General features: G+C 35.9%; 1 protein-coding gene across 1 annotated transcript in view; it reads left to right on the top strand.

Annotated features, from left to right (window-relative positions):
* Positions 1–25,621, top strand: part of LOC105667920 (phosphoenolpyruvate carboxykinase [GTP]-like) — a 116,408-nt gene extending 90,787 nt beyond the window's left edge. The window contains exons 5-7 of the mRNA XM_067358281.1: positions 9,828–10,175; positions 11,484–11,750; positions 25,038–25,621. Coding sequence (XP_067214382.1) covers positions 9,828–10,175; positions 11,484–11,750; positions 25,038–25,496 — 1,074 coding nt within the window. The 3' untranslated portion in view covers positions 25,497–25,621. The remainder of the gene's footprint in view (positions 1–9,827; positions 10,176–11,483; positions 11,751–25,037) is intronic.
* Positions 25,622–26,088: the final 467 nt, after the last annotated feature.

Here is a 26,088-nt window from a genome sequence, read left to right as displayed (position 1 = left end):
GATCCAATATGGCGACTGTCAATTGTTAAAAAATTAAAATATTGGAGTTAGGTAAAATATGTATAAGACCTTATTTGTAGAGCTTTTTATTAGCTTCATTTTTTGTTTGACAACTTTTTCCGTACAATGAATACTTTCTCAAATAATTAACAAAAACAGTTTTATTTTTGAACCTTTGAGGGGGGGCTGGGGGGCAGAGGGGCATTTGCGCCAAAAATTCATTTGGGAATATTATTTATTAGATAAAATAAGTATTTAGGCTGAATATAAGCCAAATTGGAGGTAATAGCTTTTCGGAAGTCCACCTCCTTTTTTTGATTCATCTCCACTTTTGACTGGAAAGTCGTAGTAAACATTCTTAAAAATCATTGTTCTTGTCTTGAAACGTCCTTTCAAATGATCCCCACTCGACCCATAGTGCCATTTAACATTTTTCACCCCTATTCTGCCCTCCTCCTTCGCCCCCAGGGCGGGGGGGAGGGGGGGGGATCCACACCCATTTCGAAAAGTTGCTTTTTCGAAAACTTTGAACCCATGTTTCATCGTTTTTTGATATTTTAACTTTTGGCTCTTACCACTTTTGGCACAAATCTTTCGGAAAAGTCTACTACTCAACTGGTTAAAGTTTTTAAATTCTAAAATTTTTTTCCACATGACATCGATTTCTAAAGAAATTAACTCTTTTTTTTCTTCATTACTAAAAACTGATGGTAAGATTCTCCATTCAAAAGCTAATTTAGTTATATCAATATGTCCTATACGCGTTGCAATAAAAGTTAAATCTTTAAATTTGACTCTAGCTTCGTCATAAAGAGCAATTTTCGGCTGTAATAACATTAATTGGTGAAAAATAGAATCTTTGTACAGTAAACGTTTCAATATTTCGCGAACTGTAGTTAAGTAAAATTCTAAACAACTTAATTTAATTTTCCGCGCACATTCTGAAGATAGTGTTTCTAAAAAACTTTTACATTCCGGTTCAATATATATTATTAATATCTTGAATATTTCTTTTATCCTTTATATTTAAATCAATAATACATTCTAAAGCTTTTGGAATAATAAAATTTTGTGCTATTTTGCGAATTAATCGTTGACTATTTTCAAACAATGTATGAACTAAAATCTTACGAGATTGGAAAAGAGCATTAAAGTTATTAAAAAAATTCAAGGAATATTTTAAAAATAATAAATATGCTTTTATTGAATTATTATTTAATTGATTTAAAATAATTTCCGCAGATTTTAACTTATCTTCTACTACAGCCAAAACAAAATAATTTTTTAAAACATCCCAATTATCTAATAATCTTACAATGCATTTATGTAACACTAATCACCGAGTATCTGATAACTTTAAAATCTTGTTTCTTTTCACATTAAAAAAATCTTGAAATTCGCTCAAAATTGTACATCTCTTTACACTACCTGAGATATAAATACTAACTCCTCGAATTAAATTTTCGCACGACTCTGGAAGTTTTTCGCAAGCTTTACTTGCTACAAGCGCGGATGAATGGCAAATACAATTTAACATAACAAAACCCGGTACTTCTAATTTTAAACATGACATAAAAGAATTATTGCATCTAATCATTACATATGCATTATCACTTGCCATTCCGACTATATTTTTTAAAGGAATTTCTTTCTTTTCAAACGTACTTTTAAAAATTTTAAAAAGTTTGTTCGCGGAACAATTTGTTGCATCTATGGATAATAAATCTAACAATTGTGTGATTACTTTTTTAGTTACAGGTGAAACATATTGTACGAGAATACACATAAGTTTTTTATCCGAAATATTAGTACTTTCATCTATTAATATCGAAAATCTACAATTTTGAATATTTTTGATAATTTTTTTAACTTTGCGTTTTGCAATAACTTGTGTTACTACCCACACGGAACATAATATCCAATGGACGTCTATATAATCTCCATAACTCCATACTACATCTATCTCTACGATGGATATTAGATAGATTTCTATTAAAAATCCATATTATTTCCATGATAAATAACGATATAAATCCATCATAGATGTCTATTAGACATCTGTTATCGATGTTTGATAGCAGTATCAGTATCCATAGTAACGAATATTGTTAGGGCATCGTGATGTCAAACGTTTCGGCTGATCATTCAGCCATCTTCAGTGCTAACGTTACAAATCTGTTTAGTAGAAAGATTGTGGTTTCAATTCGTCATTAATAAAATTATTTGGAAGTAAAGTCACAAATGTGATTGCGAGATAGTCTTGTTTATGTAGGTGTTAACAGAATGTCACCATGTTCTCGACTGTGAGACAGTCGAGAACTGTGAGACAGTCGAGAACATGGTGACATTTTGTTAACACCTACATAAACAAGACTATCTCGCAATCATATTTATGACTTAACTTCCAAATAATTTTATTAATGACGAATTGAAACTACAATCCATCAAAGCTCTATGAAATATCTATGGAACATCTATGATTGCTCCATATGATATCTATGAATATATTTAATGGATGTCGAATGGAGGTATGTAATGCGGAACTGTAGATGTCTAGTAGACATCTATAGGAGATTACATAGACATCTAATAGAGGTTTCGAATCTCCATAATGGACATCTAGTGGATATCTATTAGAGGTTTTTGTTCCGTGTGGATACTTTTGTACATTTATCTCGTGCCAGTGAAAGATCTGATACAACTTCAGGGATCATACAGATATCTTTCAATAATGGAATTAAGTGATCTGCGGAATAAAAAGCAATATTGTGTTCTGCAAAAAATGCTGCTAATTTTATCTCGGCGCATTTCACTTTATTTTTATGCGAAAGAGTAACTGTACTATTAGTAGCGTCTGAAAAATTAATGTCTAAATTTTTTTAATTTATTTGTTTTATATGTTGGACCGATTGTGAATGTTCAATTAAATTAGATTTACAACATCTGATGACTTTATTACATGCAATACACAAAGCTTTTTCTTGTGTAGGATGTGGAGTCAACCATCCTTTAAAAATATTTTTATCTAGCCAAAATGATTGAAATTTTCGGACTCTTTGTTTTTTGGCTTTATTTTCTATATCAGACTCCATGCTTTTAATTAATAAATACAAAAGCCTTACCTTATTTATATCTTCCTAACCTCTTCCTGTCAAAAGTCCCGCATGAAGTCCTGCACACGACATGTGTCGGCACTGCATTTCCATCGCCGCGCATGCGCAAAGCCATTAAAACCGTGTAAGCTTTGGCGGACGCGGAGTAGCTCGCCGGAATCCAGGTTCGGTCGGTTGGGGGTATGTCAATAAAACAAATGTTTGTTTATAACAAAGTAAAGAAACAACGTTTATTAAGTAAGATGTTGAAATGACTTGCTTCAAATAATCTGCTTCAATGTTCGTGTGTACATGCGAAGCGTGTGCGAAGCGAATTCGAAAGAACAGATAAGTAGCGTGAGATAAATAGAAGTATCGGTGCGATCGGTATGATAACAATGGTGAAATAATTATTCAGCAACGGTGAAATAATTCTTTACAGCAGCGTGAAATAATCGTAAAAGTATCGGTGAGATTGGTACAAGCGACGGTGAAATAATTAATAAGCAACAGTGAAATAGTTATTGAAGCGGCGTGAGATAAATACAAAAGCAACGTGAAATAAATTTGAAGTATTGGCAACGGTGAAACAATTATTTACGTGAGCGGTGAAATAGTTATGTAAAGCGGCGTGAAATAAACAAAAGAGCGACGGTGAAATAAATATGAAGGCGACGGTGAAATAATTATGTAGGCAAACGGTAAAATAATTATTTGAAGCAACGGTGAACGAATTATTAAAGTTCGACGTGAGGCGTCTCGGTGCGATCAGAGAGAGAGCGCGAGCGCGGGCGATCGTGTCGCAACGGTTGGTACAACGCAACGCTCGTCGGTGAGTGCGTTCGTGACGATATCGCGAGTCCGTTCGACCGTAGATCGTGACGGGTCGCTCGACGGCGCGAATTGGTCGACGTAGTTTGCCCGCTGGATGGATTCTGCGGATGAATCCCGGTGCGCGGCAACGCGAAATTAGGAACAGGACGTCGAGTGTGCTCGACGGGAGTACGAGGACGCTCGCACTAGAGGCTTTGAGGCCGAATCTGGTCGGCGGACGTACGAGAACACTCGTACTAAGGCGGATTTAGAGCGGCGACTCGACTAAGTATGAGGGAATGCCCTGTATACGAAGATCGATGCCCGGAGGAGCCGAGTACGCTCGACGGGTATACGAGAACGCTCGTATCGGAGATAGAAACGGTATCGAGAACGCTCGTGTACCTGGAATAAGGCATAGAATCCGAGTACTCTCGGTCGGACTACGAGAACGCTCGCAGCAGGATTGTTCGCTGGCTAGCAGCGAACAGGATCTGGTGAGAAGACGTACAGCCGGGCCTCTTTTATACCCGGCTGGCAGCCGAATGGCTTCGAATCGGCAAGCATCGGCGGTTTCGGCGGCGAGTCCCCCACAAAACGGAATTTTCGGAACGGTCGGGTGTGGGGGGTTTTCGGCGATTGACCGCCGTTGTTTTGATAAGAAGTTTATCGGCGCTCGATGCGCCCTTGGTGGGCTACGGACGATGGACGGTCCGTAGCCGTAACGATGCAGCTTGCGGGCTGCACCGTTACACCATATATACGCTAAGCAGCCGGTCCCTAATCGGAACATTGGTCAAAGTCCGGGATTGTTCCTCGTTATTTGTTGGCTTGTCTAACAGTGATTCTTCGGAGACCCGCAGGAATCACATTGAGTCATCGCGCATTGGTAAGCGCATCTGATTTATGAATCTCGCTAGACGATCCTTTAGTTCGTTATTAAGAGCACCGATTTCGTCCTACGTTGATTCTCATGATTACGTTCACCGACAGCTGATATTTTTAACATTCTTATCCTATGGTAAAGTTTGCCAGGCTAGCCGGACCATGTCAAACCATTCGTTGCAGGGTGTACTTGGCGAAGGCGGCAGAGTCATCGACACACTCTGTAGTAACGATGGCGTTTTTCTCGTTCCCATATAACTGTAAAAAAATCAAGATCTATGGTCTGTTTCAACATTAGCGGTAATTTAGCGACAGACTCAATACGTGACTTGTTCTCAGGTATGAAACCTTGGAGCCTCCTCTCATCGTCGCAGAATCGCACTCGAAGTTCTACAATGTCTGCTCTTTTCTTGTGGTAATTCCATACAGTATGTTATGCTCACCATACACTCTGGCGTTACCTCGTCTTATGTCTCTCTACAGAGTGTTCCACTTTAACTTTCACATTGTAATAACTCGAAAACATGGTGTTTTTATAAAAAAATGTTTCAAATAAAAGTTGTAAGGTTTGTAGATTTCCCCTCTTGGCCAGGTTACTGTCCTTGTGACGGGCGCGGTATGTCATAATTAAACTTATAGCATTTTTTACTAGCACAGGTTTACTCGCTCCGAGAGCGATTAAACCCAATTTCCGATTGAACATATGTTCAACCCGAAATGGTTTTCATCTGACCTAGGTTCTAGTTATAAAGCAGCATTAAAGTAAAATTAATTCCTTTAAGTATTTTATTTTGATTCTTTTCAATTTTTTATCAGATATTAAGATATTAACTTATTACCAGACTAACAGTTAAATAAGTTTTATATAATTGTTTCTCAGTATATTTTCAGATGCCTTTCTTTAAAAAAAGTAATAGATCGAACATGGATCGAGTTTTGATTATTCCTAGGCTGCGTTACGTATACATAACGTATACTATAGATCGGCCGAGCCGCCGATAGCTCTGGTTCAGGAGCGTTTTATATAAGAAATAGGCTGGGTTGTTGAGGCACCTCTCAGAAAATAGTAATATTTTTTTCGCTACATAAATAATGTTTATTTTCATTAATAATTAAATATATATATATTATGTATTAATGAAAATAAACATAAATAAACGCTTCTGAGCCAGAGCTATCGGCGGCTTGGTCGCCAGCAGCAAGGCGGTAGTGGGGGAACAGGAGGCGTCGTCTCGGGAATCGGCTCGAAATGTGCAACTAATTCCGAGCGCTGCTATAGATACATGCGCGCATATGCGCTTTACGGAACGCAGCCCTAGTAATCCAAAATGGAACCTAGTTACCTCAGGATGGAACTTGGTACGTCATTATTCGCTCTCGGAACGAGTAAACTTGTGCCAGTTGAACTCGCTATTATTTTGTTAATAACTTGAAATAGTCTGCCTTTTTCCTCCAACGCTCAAGCTAGCTTTTTGGAGCAAAGGAGTTGGTTGAAACACGGGTTGAAATAAGACTCTCGATTTTAAAAAACAATAAAGAAAATAATAATTTATCTAATAATAACTAATATAGTTTCTAATAATATAAGATCAATGTTAGAAAGAAAAGAGTACGCGTGCGTGTGTGCGCGTACGCGCGCGCATGTGTTGCGTGGAATAACGAATACGTGTACTCGTACGCTGGAAGCTAAAAAAGATTTGAGAACGCTGGCAAGAGCACAAAAACTCTTATGCAGGGAGCGGAATCCAGCAATGGGCTAGATATGATAGAAAGTCATACAGTCGACCCGTATTTATACGAATATACAGGGTATCCGCAAAGGCCGAAGCTAAACTTATGCAATGTATTAAACCTTATGTGCACACCCGGGGTACCTGGGTACCCACCTATAGATTTTCTGGAATATTTACTTTTTAAGAAGAAGCAATTGTTCCTATGAACTTTTACACGATAATTGTAATATGAAAGAAGAGATAAAAGACCTTTTCCAAGTATATAGACTAATTTAGCTTATACAAAAGATCCCTTGAACAGCAACTATGAGAATAAATAGTTTCAAATAAATTTTACATTTTATACGTTTTGATGATTTCAATAAGCGTTAACAACGCTTTCGTAAAGATAAAGCTGTTCCTATACGCGATCTATAGAATATGCTGAATGCAAATTTATGTACGATGTACAGGCCTACAGAAAATTTAACAATTGACGAGTAACTTTTTCCTTTTCGAGGTAGAACTAAATTCACTCAATACATCCCATTGAAGCCAGCCAAATATGGAATAAAAGTTTGATGGATATGTGACGCGGAAAACTCTTATCCGCTGAAGGGTTTGATTTATACGGGCAAAACGAGGAATGTACGTAAAGTTAACCAGGGCGAAAGAGTCGTGAAAGAGCTCGCAGTTTTATACAGAGGATCCGGTAGAAACATTTGCATGGACAATTTTTTTACGTTATTGCCGATCGCTAAGCATTTGCTTTCATGGAATCTAACAATTGTTGGCACTTTGAAGAAAAACAAACTTTATATACCTAAAGCAATAACAAACGAAACTTCAAAGTGTAATATGCGCTGATAGCTAACTTGCATATGACAACGCGCTGCGCACAAGATGCAGCGATTATCTATAAGGGTGTAATGTGGAAGGGATGCTTTAGCAACACTTTTAGTTAACTTTTCTTCCTCAAATATGTGATAACATGTCATTTTTATATTTATTTAACGACTATTGCGCAACACAAGTGCAATATAAACGATGCGTCATGCAGCGCGACGCATATAGTGTGATACTGATGACTCATTTTTGAAAGATGCAATTTCGGAACACAATAAAATCATATATAATTGAATTCAGCGTAAAAAATGCTACAACTTTTGTCATTACAAAAATTTTGAAATTTGAAAAAATAATAACAAAAAGTGGGGATAAATTAAAAAAATTACATTTTTTGAAAATTCAACTACACAGTTATAAAGCCCATTACAAGCCATACAACTTCTATTTGAAACATTTTTTGATATCTCTTACGGTTTTGGCGATATTTACACACAAAGAAAAACCCCGTTTTCTTCAAAGGGGTGTTTCACCCCTTAAATTTGAGTTAGAGCCGCTATAAAAAAATACGTGTCTCCTCAAATTGTATGTTTTACAACATATTTCAAGGAGAATAAAATCGGGGAAGGGGGACACTTGTGAAGGTTTTCTTGTAAGTGAAAAGCTCGCCATGCCGATAAGTGAAGATCGCTCTCAAAATCTGCAAATAATGAGAAATTATTCTACAAAGTTGGCAGTTGAGAGCATCCTCAACAGGCAAGTTTTTTCTGCCGAGCTTCCTTCTGGATCTCAGCCGCGGTTAGATCACACCGGCAGAAAAGTGGTAACTGGCTCCTGTTATATTTGCTATAAACAAACAATAAAAAAACGCAGGAAAACCAGAAAATTTTGTGTAGTTTGTAGCAAACTTGTATGTGATGAGCATGCGGTAACGATGACTCAATGTAAAGAATGCGCTGAATGAGTGAATAAATAAATAAAAATTTATATTTTTTATTTCAAAATCATTTGTTCTTATTTATTTAACAACCTCTGTCATGATACTAAATAAAAATTGTACGATTGAGTAAGAAATTATACAGAAATCATACAATCCTATGCATGGGTACCGGGGTACCCCGGGTGTCCCTGTCGAGTTGATTAAATTAACGCAATAATTCTCTTTATTCCTAACAAAAAAAAAATCTGGAAGCATATTTTGATAGAAAAATGGTAAAAACACGACGATCCAGGCGGATTTAGAAAAATTTTCATTGGAACATAAACAATTTTCAAGAAATGTGCGCCAGTGGGTATCTGGGTACCCAGGTGTGCACATAAAGGTTAATGATGTCGAATAGGTGAAAAAAGTTCATATAAACTTATATTCGAAAATGCTTTATTAAAAGTTATAAACATTCAAAGATTTATGAACAAAATTGTTTAGTAATTATTCAGATTAGGTTACACTTCACTGATTCTTCTATCGCTGAAATATGTTGTAGGGAAAATTTTTCTGAATAAATCTCCGCAACAATCATATGAGGGACGGCATTGGTTGCAGAGATATAACAAATTGAATTGATATAACAAATTGAATTCTGTAAAAGTATTTAATTCCTTCTGTAGTTAAATACCTTTACAGAACATGCGTAAATTAAATTTGTTATATCTCTGGCCTCGACTTTTGCGGACACCCTATATATCTGCCAATTGCCGAGAATCGACAGGTAAACAAGTCTCTAGAGATGGCCTTCCCACCACTGCTCAGCGATGGCGAGACGAACCATTCTCGCAAAAGTCCGCGATGATGGAGAAATTATCGGCAAACGTCTGTTATGCCCGAATGGATGGTCGATCCGGATAATTGTGCCTCTAATGCACTATTACAAACTTTTTAATAAACAATGACCTACAGCTAAAACTTTTAAAAACATCTCAGGATAATGATCTTAATACATCAAGGTCAGGATCACTGGAAGGTTCTTCTATTCGACAGCATTACTTTAAAATTTTCTATACAAAATAAAGTCTGTATTGTTTGATGTTTTGGAGTGCAACGAGGTCTATAACTATATAGTTTTATATGGGTTCACAAAGTTTCACTTAATACCATCTAATTACAAACTTTAACGTTTCTTTTTATATCTAATTCGGATTGTGTTATGTTAGATTATAACTTTTATATATTCAATTAAAAAGTCATACAGTCGACATATCTGATTGTAACTATCGATTGTAACTATTGGGATTGTGTTTGATCAAACTCTGATCTATAATCTGTGATGATAAATTCCGTACATATATAAAATTCACTTATTTTTATCTTATGCAATATGCAAAGAAATAAATTAGTTATTTTTTACATATTATAACTCGTATCTAACATAATAAAATTATAAAATATATTAAAAACTCTCTTCTTTTTAGATTGGTAGATTAATAGATAAATTGTAAATCTTGATTAACTATCATAAAATCTATTTGTATTCTATTTTAGATATTAGGTATTACAAATCCTAAAGGCAAAAAACGTTACATTGCTGCCGCTTTTCCAAGTGCTTGTGGTAAAACAAATTTGGCTATGATGCAGCCTACTTTACCGGGTTATAAAATCGAATGCGTAGGAGACGATATCGCATGGATGAAATTCGATGATAAAGGATACTTACGTGCTATTAACCCAGAGAATGGATTTTTCGGGGTCGCTCCTGGCACGAGCTCAGCTACGAATCCTAATGCTATGAAAACTATTTTCAAAAATACCATTTTCACTAATGTAGCATCTACTAGTGATGGAGGAGTATATTGGGAAGGAATGGAAAAAGAACTTGAAGATAATATTAAGGTATAAAGGACGAAAGACTGTGTATAATTATTAGAGTAACGTATGTATAATTATTAACTACTAGTTTTAGACGTAACTATGTACTAAATTATATACGTACTGGAAGATATCTTTCCATATAAACTTGCAGCTACAAAGAAGAAAATTTCATTGCTCTGTCCCTTTTTTTGTGTTATAAATACAATACATTAATAATTACTAGTTTTGATAATGATTGTAAATGTGATAGTGATTAAAAATAAAAGCTTTTAGTATATATGCATGCAAAAAAGAAGAAAGCGATAAGATTATTTTGCTTAAGAGATGGCCACAACTTTATATGCATGCATTCCAGTATGTACATTAGAGTGGAACGAAAAAAGTGAATTTTGAGATATCGTTTTACAACTTGGGGAAAAGTTGCCTCTCATATGCAGTAAACAACGTGTAAAATTTGAACAAAATCGGACATCTCTCTCTATAAAATATAAAACATTGATCGTTTTGGGGGAAAGAAGATGTCTGATTTTGTTTAAATTCTATACATCATTTATTACATATGAAAGACAACTTTTCTCCAAATTGCAAAACAATATCTCAAAAATTTTTTTTGTTTTACCCTTGTAATTTTAAAACTGTGGCCGTTTTAAGGCGAGAGAAGATGTCCGATTTCATACCTAAAAAAAATAAAATTTTGCATTGTTACTGCATATGAGAGGCAACTTTTCCCTAAGTTGTAAAACAATATATTAAAATTTACTTTTTTTGTTCTACCTTAATGTACATACAACATTCCAATATGTATAAAGATGCATTTCAGTATATGTATATACAATAATTTAGGATACAATCAATAAAAATATATTTATACATGCAATACACATAAAAACGAATATTTTTGATATTATTTAAAATATGCATCTATTTGGCATTAGGTAATAACAGAAAAAATTATAGAAAAATGTTGAAGGTTTTTCTCAATAAATTTATGAAAACTTGAAATAATGATATAAAAAACATTTTAACTACTGACTTTTACAAATAGGCCATATCAATGTAATATACATTCATTCAACTATGAAGAAAAAAGACAAAATAATGACGCTAAAAAAAGGAAACGGTGACAAAACAAAATTATATTATAGATATACTAAAAAAAGTCACAATAATGATTGAAATGTTTATGTCAACGAATAAACAAAGTAAAATACAGAAAAATGCTTACTAAAACCAAAGATTGGCCTGGAAAGCCATTTATTCCACATATTAATTTGTTAATTTGTTTTAGGCCTATACTATATACTACATAATATTTTTATGTTTTTGTAGGTAGTAGATTGGAGAGGCAACGATTGGTTCAGAGATTCTAAAATACCAGCAGCTCATCCAAATTCAAGATTTTGTACTCCTGCTAAACAATGTCCTATTATTGATCCTTATTGGGAAGATCCAGCTGGCGTTCCAATCGACGCTATACTATTCGGAGGTCGAAGACCGCAAGGTGTACCTTTAGTTTATCAAGCCCGAAACTGGCAACATGGTGTCTTTATCGGTGCTGCAATGAGATCCGAGGCTACAGCCGCTGCAGAACATAAAGTATAGTGAAATACTAGTTTTAACACACACAGCAATATATTTAATTATTATTTATAATTATTTCCAAAACATATATGCCTATAAAGTTTCTCTAGAACACAAATAAATTTCTTAAATGAACTAAAGAATGACTGAATGGCTTAAGTGGTTAAAAAAAGCCAAAGTCATACTTTCTGTTTCATTTTGATTTTTTATTGTTTAATTATTATAAACTATGTATTTCTATTAGTCTATTTCATTATGCTTTTAATTAAAGTGAACTGATTTAATTCAAAGCAATATCCAGTTTTCTAATTAAATTCCTGTTTAAATGAAAAAGTGTTCAGATCTAGTTAGATTTTGGTTTACAAAGCATAGAAAATAAAAGTTGCTTAGATTTTTATTTTATAATTCAATATCTAAGTGTCCAATATCTAAATCTATATAGGGTGATTTGCACAAAACTTAACAGCTTAATATCCTGAGATGTACGTGTGCACAATTTTTTATTCGTTCTAGATTTGTATTTATTTTATGTCTTAAGGGGATGCTGGAGTGAAAACCGAACTCCGATGCGAAAGCGCCATCATTTCGATGGTACTAAAAATGAAAATGACATTATCGGCGTAGCCTACGGACCTACCCCGCGTAGGTCCGTGTGTACGCATTTATTTCTAGTGGTAACACACTACACTGACGTGTGGTCTGTGTACGTGTTATCGGATAGTTTGTAAACAAACGATGCTTGCGCTTGTTTCCTCGACTAAAATTTCGTCGCAAGGCTGCAATATAGAGTCCGAGAAGACATAGGCGTATACAAGGTGTCAAATAAATATGAACTAAATATGACAAAATAATAAATCAAAAATATACTATATATATCACTGAAGAAAAATGTCATATACTTTTCTTATTTTTATCCTTATGTAGTAAATACAAAATAACTAATTAATAAATTAATTAATATATACATATACATATATATTGAATAAATAGTTATTTTTATTTTGTATTTTATATGATAATGACTGAAATAATGAGAGTATATATCGTTTCACTCATTATATAAAATACAAAAAAAAGGTAATTATATTCAATATGTATGTATTGAATAATTAATTAACTTATTTATTTATTTTGTATTAATTACATAAGAATAAAAATAGAGAAAACATATAACATTTTTTTTCAATTAAATATATAGTATTATATATACATTTTTTAAATAAAATATTTTATTATATCTAATTTATATCTATTAGACACCTTGTACAAGTCTATTTCGTCTGGTATGTATATCATACAGCCATACGAATTTCAATCGCGAGGAAAAAGGTACGAACCTTATAAATTATCCGATAAAACATAAACAGACCACACGTGTAGTAGATTACTAACTAAAAGAAATACGTATTTCTTAAAGTCTGATTAGATCGCCTCTGACAATATTTCTTACAATTTGCCAGCTCACGAATAAATCGTCTTTGGCTCTCTTTTTTCTAAATTGTCAGCTGACGTTAGATCGCCTCCAACTATATTTATTAAAAATTGTCAGCTGACGCTAGATCGCCTCTGGCTTTTCTAACTCTACATCGCCAGGATACATTAGATCGCCTCTGGCTTTTCTATTTCTACATCGCCAGGATACGTTAGATCGCCTCTGGCATTTCTATTTCTACATCCCCAGCACACGTTAAATCGCCTGTGGCTTTTCTATTTCTACATCGCCAGCACACGTTAAATCACCTTTGGCTTTTCTTATTTTTTTTTTGTAAGATACTTTTATTACATAATGTGCTTTGTGTATATGTATATATTATGTATATTATGTGCTTTATATTATCTATATTCATATCAAAATATTTTTCTAAAAAGTTGACACTATTTTGTATACTTTTTTTACAATAAATGTATATGATATATGCCATATTTTTTATTTCTAAAGCATGAAATATTAAGATATTTTTAATTTCTTGTGTCTGTCATTTGTAAAAAAATCTTGATAAAAGAAACAACATTAATTTTGCGACTTGCAATAATCTGTTTCAATATATGCTTCTTTTAAATACTTAAAATTAGCTTTATTTTATGTGCTTAACTTGATATTTAAAATACATATCAAAATTGAAAATGTATTTCTATTACAGTAGAAAAGAAATATGTTATAATATATGTTATTATATATAATGTTCAATTTTAACAGTTTTTATTGGACTGTACTTTAGGCAATATTATATTTTGCCATTTTTGTTATAAGATAATGTTTCTTTTCTACTGTAATAGAAATACATTTTCAATTTTGATATGTATTTTAAATACCAAGTTAAGCACATAAAATAAGGCTAATTTTAAGTATTTAAAAGAAGCATATATTGAAACAGATTATTGCAAATCGTAAAATTAATGTTGTTTCTTTTATCAAGATTTTTTTACAAGTGATAGACACAAGAAATTAAAAATATCATTATATTCCATGCTTTAAAAATAAAAAACGTGACATATATCATATACATTTTTTATAAAAACAGTATACAAAATGGTGTTAGATTTTTACATAGATATTTTGAAGTAAATATACATAATATGGAGCACATAATATACATAATATATATACACAAAACACATGAATAAAAGTATTTTACAGAAATTAGAATATAAATGTATGTAATTAAATAATGAAAATGTTGCAAAAATGTTGCAAAATTAATATATAATACATACACTTTTTTTATCCTTTGGAGTGCCTTCAACCCATCTTCAGTCAGGTTTCTTAGCACATAATACACACACATAACTACACACGCACATTAACCTAACAGATTCTGATGTATATGACAGATAGCACTGAGAACTATATAGCGCCTCTAAATCATAATCCGGGAACTAATGTACCGTTCTGTTTTACTCAATATGTCATACACGCACGCACACATATACAAAAATTTTCACGGATTTATTTCTAATAAACTAAGCTTCTAAGTTCAATTTTGAAGGTTCCATGTTGTTTTTCCGTATAATCTAGAGTGCGGAAAGATACACAAGTTGCATAATTTATACATAAAGAGAATATTGTCACAAATTGACAGTTTTGAAGGTTAAAAAAAATCTTTCTTTTTTTATTTCTTTCTTGCTTGCCTTCAAGTCTAGGCTTCCGTACTTTATTATCGCGTGTATTTTAATCGTAGAAAAGGATTTTTCATTCTTTGCAGACAATAAAAAGATCCTCGCTCGCGAAAAAATCGTGTTCAATCGGTAACTCCAGCATTCTCTTAAATTGCCACGGTACTGATCTTTCATTACAAAAGAATTCGCGAAATTCATCACGAATTGTCATACAGTTTCGAGTATTTGTGTTGGTTCCACAATTAGTGATATCATGAAATGCGCATCCATCCTCCATTACTGTCCGCCAAATTACTGCCTGGTCGGAAACTATTTAAATTTGTGCTTTCTTTGTCCATCATGTGTAGGGGGACATACATATTTCTTCCGATATTTTTTTTTTGGAGCCAGTTATGCAGACACACTGTTGCTTGTACGATGAATTCAGCAGTTCGTGGCAGACCAATAATCGGTTTACGATACACTCGCCACTGACTCGCTAAAATGGATACGCGAAAGAAGCTATGGTCCTTACGGTCTTTTAAGTATGGAGCTACCCAGTATTGTTTTTTTTTCGTAGCCCCGCTTCTTTTGTGTTCTTTGCAACTCCAACATTACAGCAGTTGCTATCATTAACCGTTGCTTTCCGACTGCTCTTGCTACTGCTGTTCCCAAAATATTCGCACACTTAGCGGAATACACCTCGTTCGAACGTATTGTTGCCTACATTTTCATTTACAGCTCTTCAATTTCTACTATAAACAATAACCTATGAAAATGCTGAGATTGAAATCGCTAGCGATTTGTCGTCACATGAATATGTAGCGGGAAAAAAGCGACGGATACTTATCGCAACGTCATTTTTCCCCCACTTCTCCCAAGTCGCCAGCGATTTCTCGCTGCATGAATCCGTACCTTTAAAGTGCCTTCAACCCATCTTCTTTAGCTGGTTTTCTAGCACATGTCACACACACACACACACACACACACACACACACACACACACACACACACACACACACACACACACACACACACACACACACACACACACACACACACACACACACACACACACCCACCCACACACACACACACACACGCAACTAACACACACATAACCTATAAGATTCTGATGTTATGACAGATAGCACTGAAAACTGTATAGCGCCTCTAGATCATAATCCGTGAACTAATCTATTGCTCTGTTTTATCTTACTACCTCGATTTACACGCACACATTTATAATAATTTTTAAGAACATTTTTCTTTTATTTTACATTCCTAAACTCAATTCTAATGGTCTCGTGTCATTCGTCCGTATAATCTAGTATGCGTAGCCTCTTGTTTAGTATGTACAAACTGCATAATTTTATTTTCATCCAAAAGTTTGTAAACACAAATACACTTATTTAAAACACAAATAATACATATAATGGAATACTTATTTAATTTGTTTTCTTTCTTTGCTTAAAATTTGTACCCTCCACATAGTATTAGTGTATAAACTTTAATTCTGGAAAAGGATATATTCTGTACAACCAAAAAAAAGATTAGCTTGCCCAAAAAAATCTAAAATTTTGATCGGTAAAATAGCACTTTAGCATCGCCTTAAGGGTTTTTAAATCTGTTAAGACTGATTTCGATTCATTCTTTCTGGTACAAAAGGGGGAAAAAATAAAGCAGAAGTTAACCATAAAATTTCAAATGGCTATCTATATAAAATCAATTATACAGGATGTCCCATTTTAAATTACGCACCTGAATATCTCGTCAGGGGAGCCACTAATCCAAAAATAACCCTTACAAAAGTTGTTGGGTTCGGAGGGGGACATCCGATGATGACATTGGTTTAACCTAAGGTGTACATGCCAAGGTCATATGGAGGTCAACTTTGTTTTTTTAAATAGAACACCCTATTTTTTATTCCAAAATCTAATAGCTGGTGTCAAGAGCTTTTCAAAACACTATAATGAAGTTATTTTTCATTAAGTACTTTTTGAGTTATGAGGTTTGAAAGTTACAGCATTTTGACATAAAATACACAATATCTTGTAAAATAATTCAATTTTCGGGAATCTTACCTTTTATGCATTGCGACGACTTTCCGTCGGGTAGAAGCTCACCCGCCGGTAGGTGTGCAAAACCTCGTTGCTCTCGTTATTCCACGTTAACCACACGGCAAGACTTAGAATTGGGCGCCAGGCGCGGATTGACGCGCCGCACAAATGAATACGTTAGAACCAATATATTTTTAACGAGCAACGGCGATAAGGGCGACTAGCCCGCTCACCAAATGGCAGAGGGACGAGGTTCTTGAGAGATGCAAAAGTAAAACTTGCAGAGAGGAGTCTGAAATAAGGCTATTATAGAGAACACATCAAATTTTGGTAACAATTAACATGTATTTATAACAAGTAGATTAAAACGATGTTGACACCGGGTGATAGGCGTCTAAACGATCCCGCGGTGCGGAGACATAAATTATATCGGTGAGAGGCGTTATTACTTCGGATGTTCGGCTCGCGGAAACCCGCGTAATTCAGTCTCACTCGGTATAAGATGCTTGGCTTACAAGTCTTACGATTCTCATTAGGTACTCGTTATGACTCACTCTACTTTAATCTCTCCCAATATCTGGTTAGCATACAACATGAATTCTCTCTCTTTACGGTTCTTAAAAGTTCTCACTTGAAACGCTCGACAGGAGGCCGAAACGAGAGATACACGACACGCTAACTTCAGAAATACTCTTACACGCGGTACTTAGATGCATGGATAGACGCGAAATTATTATTCATAGTCACACGATAGAACGCAAAAGGACGACTGTCGGCTCGGCAGCCCCGAGGGGGAAAGCGTGGCGGAATCTTACTCTAATTAGCGGCAGTCAGCGGGGCCCGGCCTGAATATAACCTCACGCGATACCGCGAGAAATCTCAGTACGCCGGTACTCTTAAAGTGCATTATGCGGGATATTAATTCCGCGAGGCTCGGGCCGCTTACTGATACCGCTCTTACCGCAAAGTCGAAGTGGTGGCCTTACAAAATCGTCGGTACGCCCGTTGTGGTCCTCAAGGTTCCGCTCAGGTTGCCGACTCGCCGAACAGTGACGACAGCGAGGCTCGCCGGACAGCGGCGACATTCCGCGCATCGTCCTGCGCATGTAGATTCTCGCTATCGATTAGCGATTCTTGATCCTTCGATGTTTACTAGATTTCTCGATCCTCGCGTCGCTCCTCGATACATCGGCCCTCGGTGGCGCTTTTCCGAGGTGACCCCGGTCTCTCTCTTCTAGTAGCTACCGTTAACGCCCTTTGCGGCTTTTTCCGTCTCCGGATCCGAACCTTCTTTGAATCGGCCGGGAACTGGCCAGGTTCCGGCCTGATTCTGCTTTCCTGGTTCGTTATGGCAGCTCCTTTTTCGGGTACTCCACCCCGGGTCTCCGGCGTGTGAGAGCGCGCTTCCCTCTCGGGCGTCATTTCTCTCAGTGCGTCCACCGGCCTCGATATGCTCCGAATCTGAAACTTGATCGGCGGTAGCGACTGTATCTGGAGTCTAATGGTATAAGAAAGGGTATCCTTACTTGACCTTGTTCCGGATCTGTCTACGCGCTGTCCGGGACTCCGTCGTCCCGCCTGCAGAGTCCCTCGCAGGTCCCACGAAGGCTGCTCCATTTCAATTACAAAACGGGAGTTTGGCCACTTACTACGACTCGCGCAATCCGCTACAACGCTAAAAAAAAAGAATTAAGAGGGAGAGGTCGTCGCCCCCCGCGGTGGGGTTTCCGACCTCAAATTTCCCTCCTCGATCGGGCTTTCTCGCCCTTGTGACGGACCTCGAAAATGTCACGTCACAATATATATATAAAAAATACATAGAAACGCCTGTAGACATCTTACTCGTCGGAATGCGTAAATGACACGTGAGTAGTAATCGATCTTTAGTAATTAATAACTCATTAACTGTTGCGAAAATTGCAAAATGGTACAGGACTTTTCGACTTAGTTTAGTCCGCTTTACCTGCACACGAGCACTTTGTCAAAATGTTAGGGACATCCTGTATATATATATACGGGGTGTCCCACAACTCCTGCAACAGCAGAAAGGAGCATATTCCTGACGAAGAATAGATTCATAATCTACAAAAATTAATGCTTAGGCTATAAAATTGTAGGAGTGATTAAAGGTTGAAAGTGACCAATAGGAGAGCATGGAACGCGATGCTTTTATTTGAAAATTTGGTAAATACTCGTGACAAGTTTATGTTGCGTTGCTATTGATTGTCGAATTTTCAGGCGGTCAACTGTCATTCGTTTTATACAAAGAGGCAAATTCGATATTTATTTTTATCAATATGACGTTATCATAGAGTACTGCAAAATAATATTTTAAAATGTTAAGAATTTACGGAGAGTGTGATCGTAATGTTGCAGCTGCAGAATACGCAATACGAGTTAAAATCTTATACAGGGTGGGGCAAAAATTCCAGAACGGTCAATTATCTCAGGAAATATTGGTTTATTGAAAAAATGTTCCAAACAAAAGTTGTAAGGTTAGAAAAGTTCTATTTACTGATTTTATCCGTTAGACCTTGGTTGTCGTCGCCAAGGTCAGGTCAAGGTCACGTCAATTTTTTTAAATCGAACACCCTATTTTTGATTTCAGAATCTAATAGCTGATGTCAAGAGCTTTCCAAAACACTATAATAAAGTATTTCCTCGTTAAGCATGTAACGAGTTATAAAGCTTGAAAGTTACAGCACCGCCGGCATTAGCATTACCCAAGGTGTACCACGCGGAGGTTGCACGGCCGGATTTATACCTCTTTTGTTTTGTGATATGTGCGCGCGCGCGCGCGCGCGCGCGCGTGTGTGTGTGTGTGTGTGTGTGTGTGTGTGTGCTCTTTTATGTGTTTCTAAATAAATGTTTATTAATTTATTAAGTGTTCAAATTGATGTCCTCCTGCTTCTTGGCGGTATCCCAAGCGAAAGTATAATGTATCTGTGACGTTTCTCAAAATTTCTGGTGTTATTAAATTTGAAATGTTTAATATTCTTTCCTTTAAATCGTCCACATTGATAGGTTTTGTTTCATAGACTACTTTTCAAATATACCCAGTAAAAAAACAGGTTTAGATCAGGAGATCTCGGTGGCCATTCTATCGTGCCTCTTCTACCAATCCATCGACCAACAAAAGTTTCGTTTAGAAAACTGCGTACACGTAATGCGAAATGAGCTGGAGCCCCATCATGTTGATACCAAACATTTTCAAAAGTATCTCCAACAATATTTTGAATACTTAGTATTATTCGGTTTCTCAACAAATTTAAATAATTTTCCGCTGTTACATTACCGTCAATAAAAAATAGTCCTATGATACGATTACACAATATTCCGGCCCAAACATTTACCTTCTCAGGATACTGCGTGTGGCAATCTCTCATCCAGTGAAGATTTTGATCAGCCCAATACCTCATATTGTGTCGATTAACCGATCCATCAATTTTATTTCAATTGGACCAATTAAATCTTATCCAGTTGAAGATGGCAGATTATTCATCAACCGAAATAGTAGACATGATAATGATTTTCGGTAATACTGGTGGTAATGCAAGAGAGGCAGCTCGCCAGTATCGTGACCAGTATCCGGATCAGCGTCATCCCGATCATAAAGTAATATTGCGTGCTGTACATAGAGCACGAGCTGGACAGATGCAGAGACAACGATCAAAAAAACGCTTGGATAATGATGACGTGATAAATGTTACGGTGCTTGGAGTGGTGGAAATAGATTCGGATATCAACCAACGACAGATTAGTCGTGAAGTAAACATATCAGAAAAAACAGTTCGACGTATTTTAAAAGCAAATTCCTACCATCCGTACCACATATCACTTCATCAAGCATTTTCTGATAATGATAAAAGACTTCGTGTTAAGTTTTGCAGATGGGCACAGGGGCAAGTAGCACTCGATCCCACATTCTTTAACCGTGTTATGTTTTGTGACGAGGTTACTTTCCAGAATACGGGAGAATTAAACCGACACAACTGCCATTATTATTTGCAAACAAATCCGCATTGGGTTCGTCATGTTGATAATCAACATCGCTGGAAGGTAAATATATGGTGTGGCATCCTAGACGGTCACATTGTGAGACCATACTTCTTTGAAGGCAATGTAACGGAACTGAGTATTTGAATCTTTTACAAAATCAATCAATTGCCAGAAATGTTGGAAAATATTAATATTAACACAGTCCAGAATATGTGGATACAGCAGGATAGTGCGGGTGTACATAACGCACGCATTGTAACTAATTTCTTAAATGACAGGTATGCACAACGTTGGATTGGACGAAATGGTTTCGTCGCCTCCCAGGTCACCTGACCTAACATCTCCTGATTTTTATCTATGAAGCTACCTCAAAAATACTGTTTACAAAACAGTATCCACGACGCCTGAAGATCTAAGACATCGCATAAGAACAGCATGCAGAAACATTTTAACTGAAGTATTAAGAGAAACAATAGCAACATTTAGAAGGCGAATTCAGTTGTGTATCGATGAAAATGGAGGCACATTTAAACAATTATTATGAAAAAATAATAATGTGAATTTGAAGCATCTACTTACTTACCTCTCTCCCCCCACACACACAGACAGACAGACAGCAGAGAGGATTTGGAGTAGCTAAATACTGTGAGAGTGACGAACCACGGGGGTCCTTATCTCTGACTGTGCGCTACACACGCACACACACACACACACACAAATGAGAGGCAAGAGGACTCATTTTAATCAAGCACCCCGAAGGATGTAAATCCGACCGTGCGACCTCCACGCGGTACATCTTGGGTAATACTAATGCCGGCGGTACTTAAATTTTAAAGACCCATAATTCAGAAAGATATCAACTAAAAAGGGTTTGTGACAGTGTTTCGAAAACGTCTTGTCGCCAGCTACAAGAATATGTAATAAAAAATTAGGGTTCCCGTTTAAGAAAATTTAGGTCACCTTAATTTAACCTTAACGATGCCGCCCAAGATCAAATCAATAGTACCATCCTATGTCCCCCTCCAAACCATACAACTTTTGTATGAAACATTTTTCTATATCTCTCTTACAATTAGTTTTCGAGATATCCGCCTGGGGCGATTAAAATGCCCCACCCTGTGTGTGTGCGTGTGCGTATGCGTGCGCGCGCGCGCGCGCGTGTGTGTGTGGGTTTCATTCTTCAGAAGAGAAGACTAAAATTAGGAAATCAAACCCGGTGAATAATGGGTGAGGAAGATAGGGAAGAGGCTCGATGTATTCGAGTGTGGTGGCTTCGGAGTTGACTGATGTATTATCAAAATCTGGATTATCCGGGAACTCCTCCTGTAGAGCTTCTACAGCAGGAGGATAAAGACGAACAGATGAAGGGGGTCTGTATTCCAGAAGCTCTTCGAGAATCGGAGAGATAGACTTGGGAGGAGAAAGTGATCGAAAATCGAACACGGGGAAAGGCTGAGGAGCTTCCTGAGGAATTGGTTTCAATACTGGCGGTGGACCTGTTTGCGTGTATGTGGTTCGTGTCATATGCAAGATAAAAGGTAACTGAATCTGCCTATTTCTAGTGGGTCTTGCGGAAACTTTTGCCGCGTATCTAAAATACGGAGAGAGAAGAGTGGCCAAAGATAGCGTGTAAATGGAGACATCCACTCGAGAACGACCCCGACGATCTCCGGAGACGGATCGCGCCAAATTTTCGATTCTCACTGATAATTAAAATATGAGAATGTGAGCCAACAAGAATTGAAAAGAGTGAAAACAAGACAATTAATAATAATAACAAAGTAACGGTGAAAGGGAGAGGAAAAGAGAACAAATTAAATAATAAAAAAAAGAAGGAATGAACCGACCTACTCGTTACAGAGAGAAAAGATAGTCTGTGCAATCGAAAGTTGAACTCAAGTAGCTCTCCGATAATCTGTAAAGTGGCCGTCCTGCTGAGGGATGGTGTCATTTTTGAGAGATGGACTCTTTTTGGAGATGTACCACTAGGTCGTGGCTAAGGTTCACTTCATGCAACGACTTGCGACTAATTTTTACTCTAAGAGGAGATTATCCTCCGATTCGCGGGCCAAACTATTTGAGAAGATCTCCCGAAGAAAGATGGCGAAAACTGTTAGGAAAAATGAATGCGCCGGAGCGACCAGAACACGGGTTTTTATACCCTTTTCTTGGGGTGGATCTATTTGGAAAATCTTAGATTTTTGAGGCGAGGGTCAAATAAGAATTAGTTTTACAAGAAAATTTTTAATGCGGGAGAGGATGGCGTCACTTTTAACTAATAGGATTAGTGTTTAGGTAATTATATTACTTGTGATGGGGAGAGGAAAAAAGGGGCCCTAACGAATAAGAAATAACGTCGTTTCGGGGCCATATACGATGAGGGTGGGTTTTTGATGTGACGTAATCCGGTTGGTATTAATTAGCATTGGTGGGGTGCATCTCAGTGCCTTAAGATCTAGGTGGGCGTAGTCTTTAAACCATAAGATAAAACGATGAGTGGTCTATAGAGGTGCTTGCCCAGGCTTTCTGATTGGAGGGTTGAGAATCGATGTATACAAGTTCATAGAATCTTGGGTCACTGATCTAATAAATTTGACAGTTTATGATCGTCGCGTGCCCCTGAAGTCGCGTGGTGAGTATAGCTAATGCATCTCGGTTTCCCAGACCTACTGAACACATACGCCGTGTCAAGTATCACGCCTTCTCGGCGTGCGACTATGGTCATTGCCCGATCATTACCCAGTACAACCCTATCTATTAGATAGGGTTCTCGTAGTTGGAATCCATGGGTATGGGCTAGCTGGTGCCAGTTTTATCTCTTACTTTTAAAGATCTGGAATCGGCTGAAGACTCCAGCTACAGCAGAGTTTCGACTTTTACGACTTTCTTGGTGCCGATAGGCATACTGAGTAGCCAAGATTGTCTGAAATATTGATGCCACCTGCTACTTTTCTCTGTGAGAAGGCTCGAGCTCGTAATGTCCCGTGAGAAAAGCAGCTCCGGTGTTAAAATATTCTTTTAAAAATTTTGTTGGTCCCGCGTTTACTAGGTCTGATATTTAATGTCGTACCTTATTCAAAAAGAAAAGAATTGTGGAGTCTGATCAGGACGTAACAGCATTAATAAATATTTTTGATCTTTTTTGTGTGTTGTTCATAGCTTCAATCCAAAAACTTAATTGTCACACCATGTATAAATAATTTTATATAGGTATATATATAATTAATTTGATGTTAGAATTTTAAATCTATAATATATTTGTGGTCAAAAATTGATTGATTGTTATCATCATACACAATAAAATATAAAATTGTAAAAACTTTTGGTAAATATTCACATAAGGTCAATCCCTTCAAAAGTCAATGACCTTGACATATGTTGTCAAGGACATATCCCCGAATAACAATCAAAACGTTTTAGCCGTTGATTGTCACTCGTTGTTTATTAAAAAGTTATTAACAAAAAATTTATTAAATACATTATCGTACACTTTTCACGCGAAGCGAGATTCCACATGGGTTCACAATTTTCCACGCAAAGCGAGATTCAATCCAAACTCATGTGTCTAGTATTTTTGTAGTGGGGCCCCCCGTAGGAGAGGGAACGGAACATATTGCCTTTACACATACACTTTCCACGCGAAGCGAGGTTTTACATGGGTTTGCAACTTTCCACGAAAATACTGAATAATATTTATAACATGTCATATTAATAACAAAAATATCTAATATTGTATATTACAAATAATAAATAAGAAAAATGTTGGTTTTTAACAGTCGTTTGTGTGGTCATATTTTTTATGAATAACTTTTTAACAAATAACGAGCGATGGTTAAAACCTTTTGATTATTACTCGGGGATATGTCCTTGACAACGTACGTCAAGGTCATTGACTTTTGAAGGGGTTAACCTTATGTGACTTTATATTTATCAAACTTTTTATTTTCTTTCTGAAAACTTTTCTACTATATTTTGATTCAGGAATTACGAGACATCCTGTATATTAATGACATATATGATACCTATTGTATTACTTGTAGTAGAACTTGTAGTAGAATCTTTGTAATTAAATATAAATGAACTTAAAATATGCTTTATACAATTAAAAACAATAATTTAGTTTAACTAAAATCTATGTATTTTGCAGGATAAAATAATTATGCACGATCCGTTTGCAATGAGACCTTTTTTTGGATATAACTTTGGACACTATCTCGCTCACTGGTTAAGTATGGAACATGTGAAGAACGCCAAACTGCCAGCGATATTTCATGTAAATTGGTTTAGAAAAAATTTGGACGGAAAATTTTTATGGCCAGGATTTGGTGAAAATTCTCGTATCCTTGATTGGATTCTTCGAAGAATCGACGGCGAAGATATTGCCGAAGATTCAGCTATTGGATTATTGCCAAAACCAGGATCTATCAATTTGGAAAATCTCAATAGTGAAGTGAACATGACAGAATTGTTCAGATTGCCAAAAATTTTTTGGCAAAAAGAAGTTAAAGATTTGAAAGAATATTTTGATTCTCAAGTCGGAAGCGATTTACCAAAAGCTATATCAGTGGAATTCTCTCGTCTTTCTCAAAATGTTAATAATCTTTAATTCTCTGATTTTATTACATTTTAATGTATAAATATAATATTTGGAATTTTGTAATGATATCATATTATATATACCAGGTTTTTTATTGACGTAATAATAAATGTAAAAAATATCAAAAAAACTTATTTTATAGGTTTTTATTATATTCAGACTAATAGTTTTTAAAAATACAATAGTATAAATATATAGCTCTTTTTCTTATTAAAATAATATTCTTGAAAACTACAAGCTGATACAGCAGGAGCTAGTTATAATTGCTCAAATTTTCCTTTTATTATAAAATAATTACAAAAACAGACGTTTCGGCCTAAAGGACGTGGCCATCTTCAGTGTAACAAATTCATATGTCGTCGTTAGTCGGAAAACGTTGACAAGATAGTCAGAATAATTTAGGTAACGCATCCTGTTAATGTGAAAACGAACAAAACGAGTTAAAAACGTTCTCCAATCACGAAATTAACGAACAACAGATTTTAGAAAATTAATTATGTATAAATACCTTTTTTTTGACATGGATAGTACATTTTTTCATAATTAAACTTATGTGAAGCCAAGGATCATCTAACTTGCAAATAGAAAAAGAAATAGGTCA

Source organism: Linepithema humile, chromosome 6, assembly GCF_040581485.1.
Source record: "Linepithema humile isolate Giens D197 chromosome 6, Lhum_UNIL_v1.0, whole genome shotgun sequence".
NCBI lineage: Eukaryota > Metazoa > Arthropoda > Insecta > Hymenoptera > Formicidae > Linepithema > Linepithema humile.
This window is presented reverse-complemented; position numbering and strand designations above follow the sequence as displayed.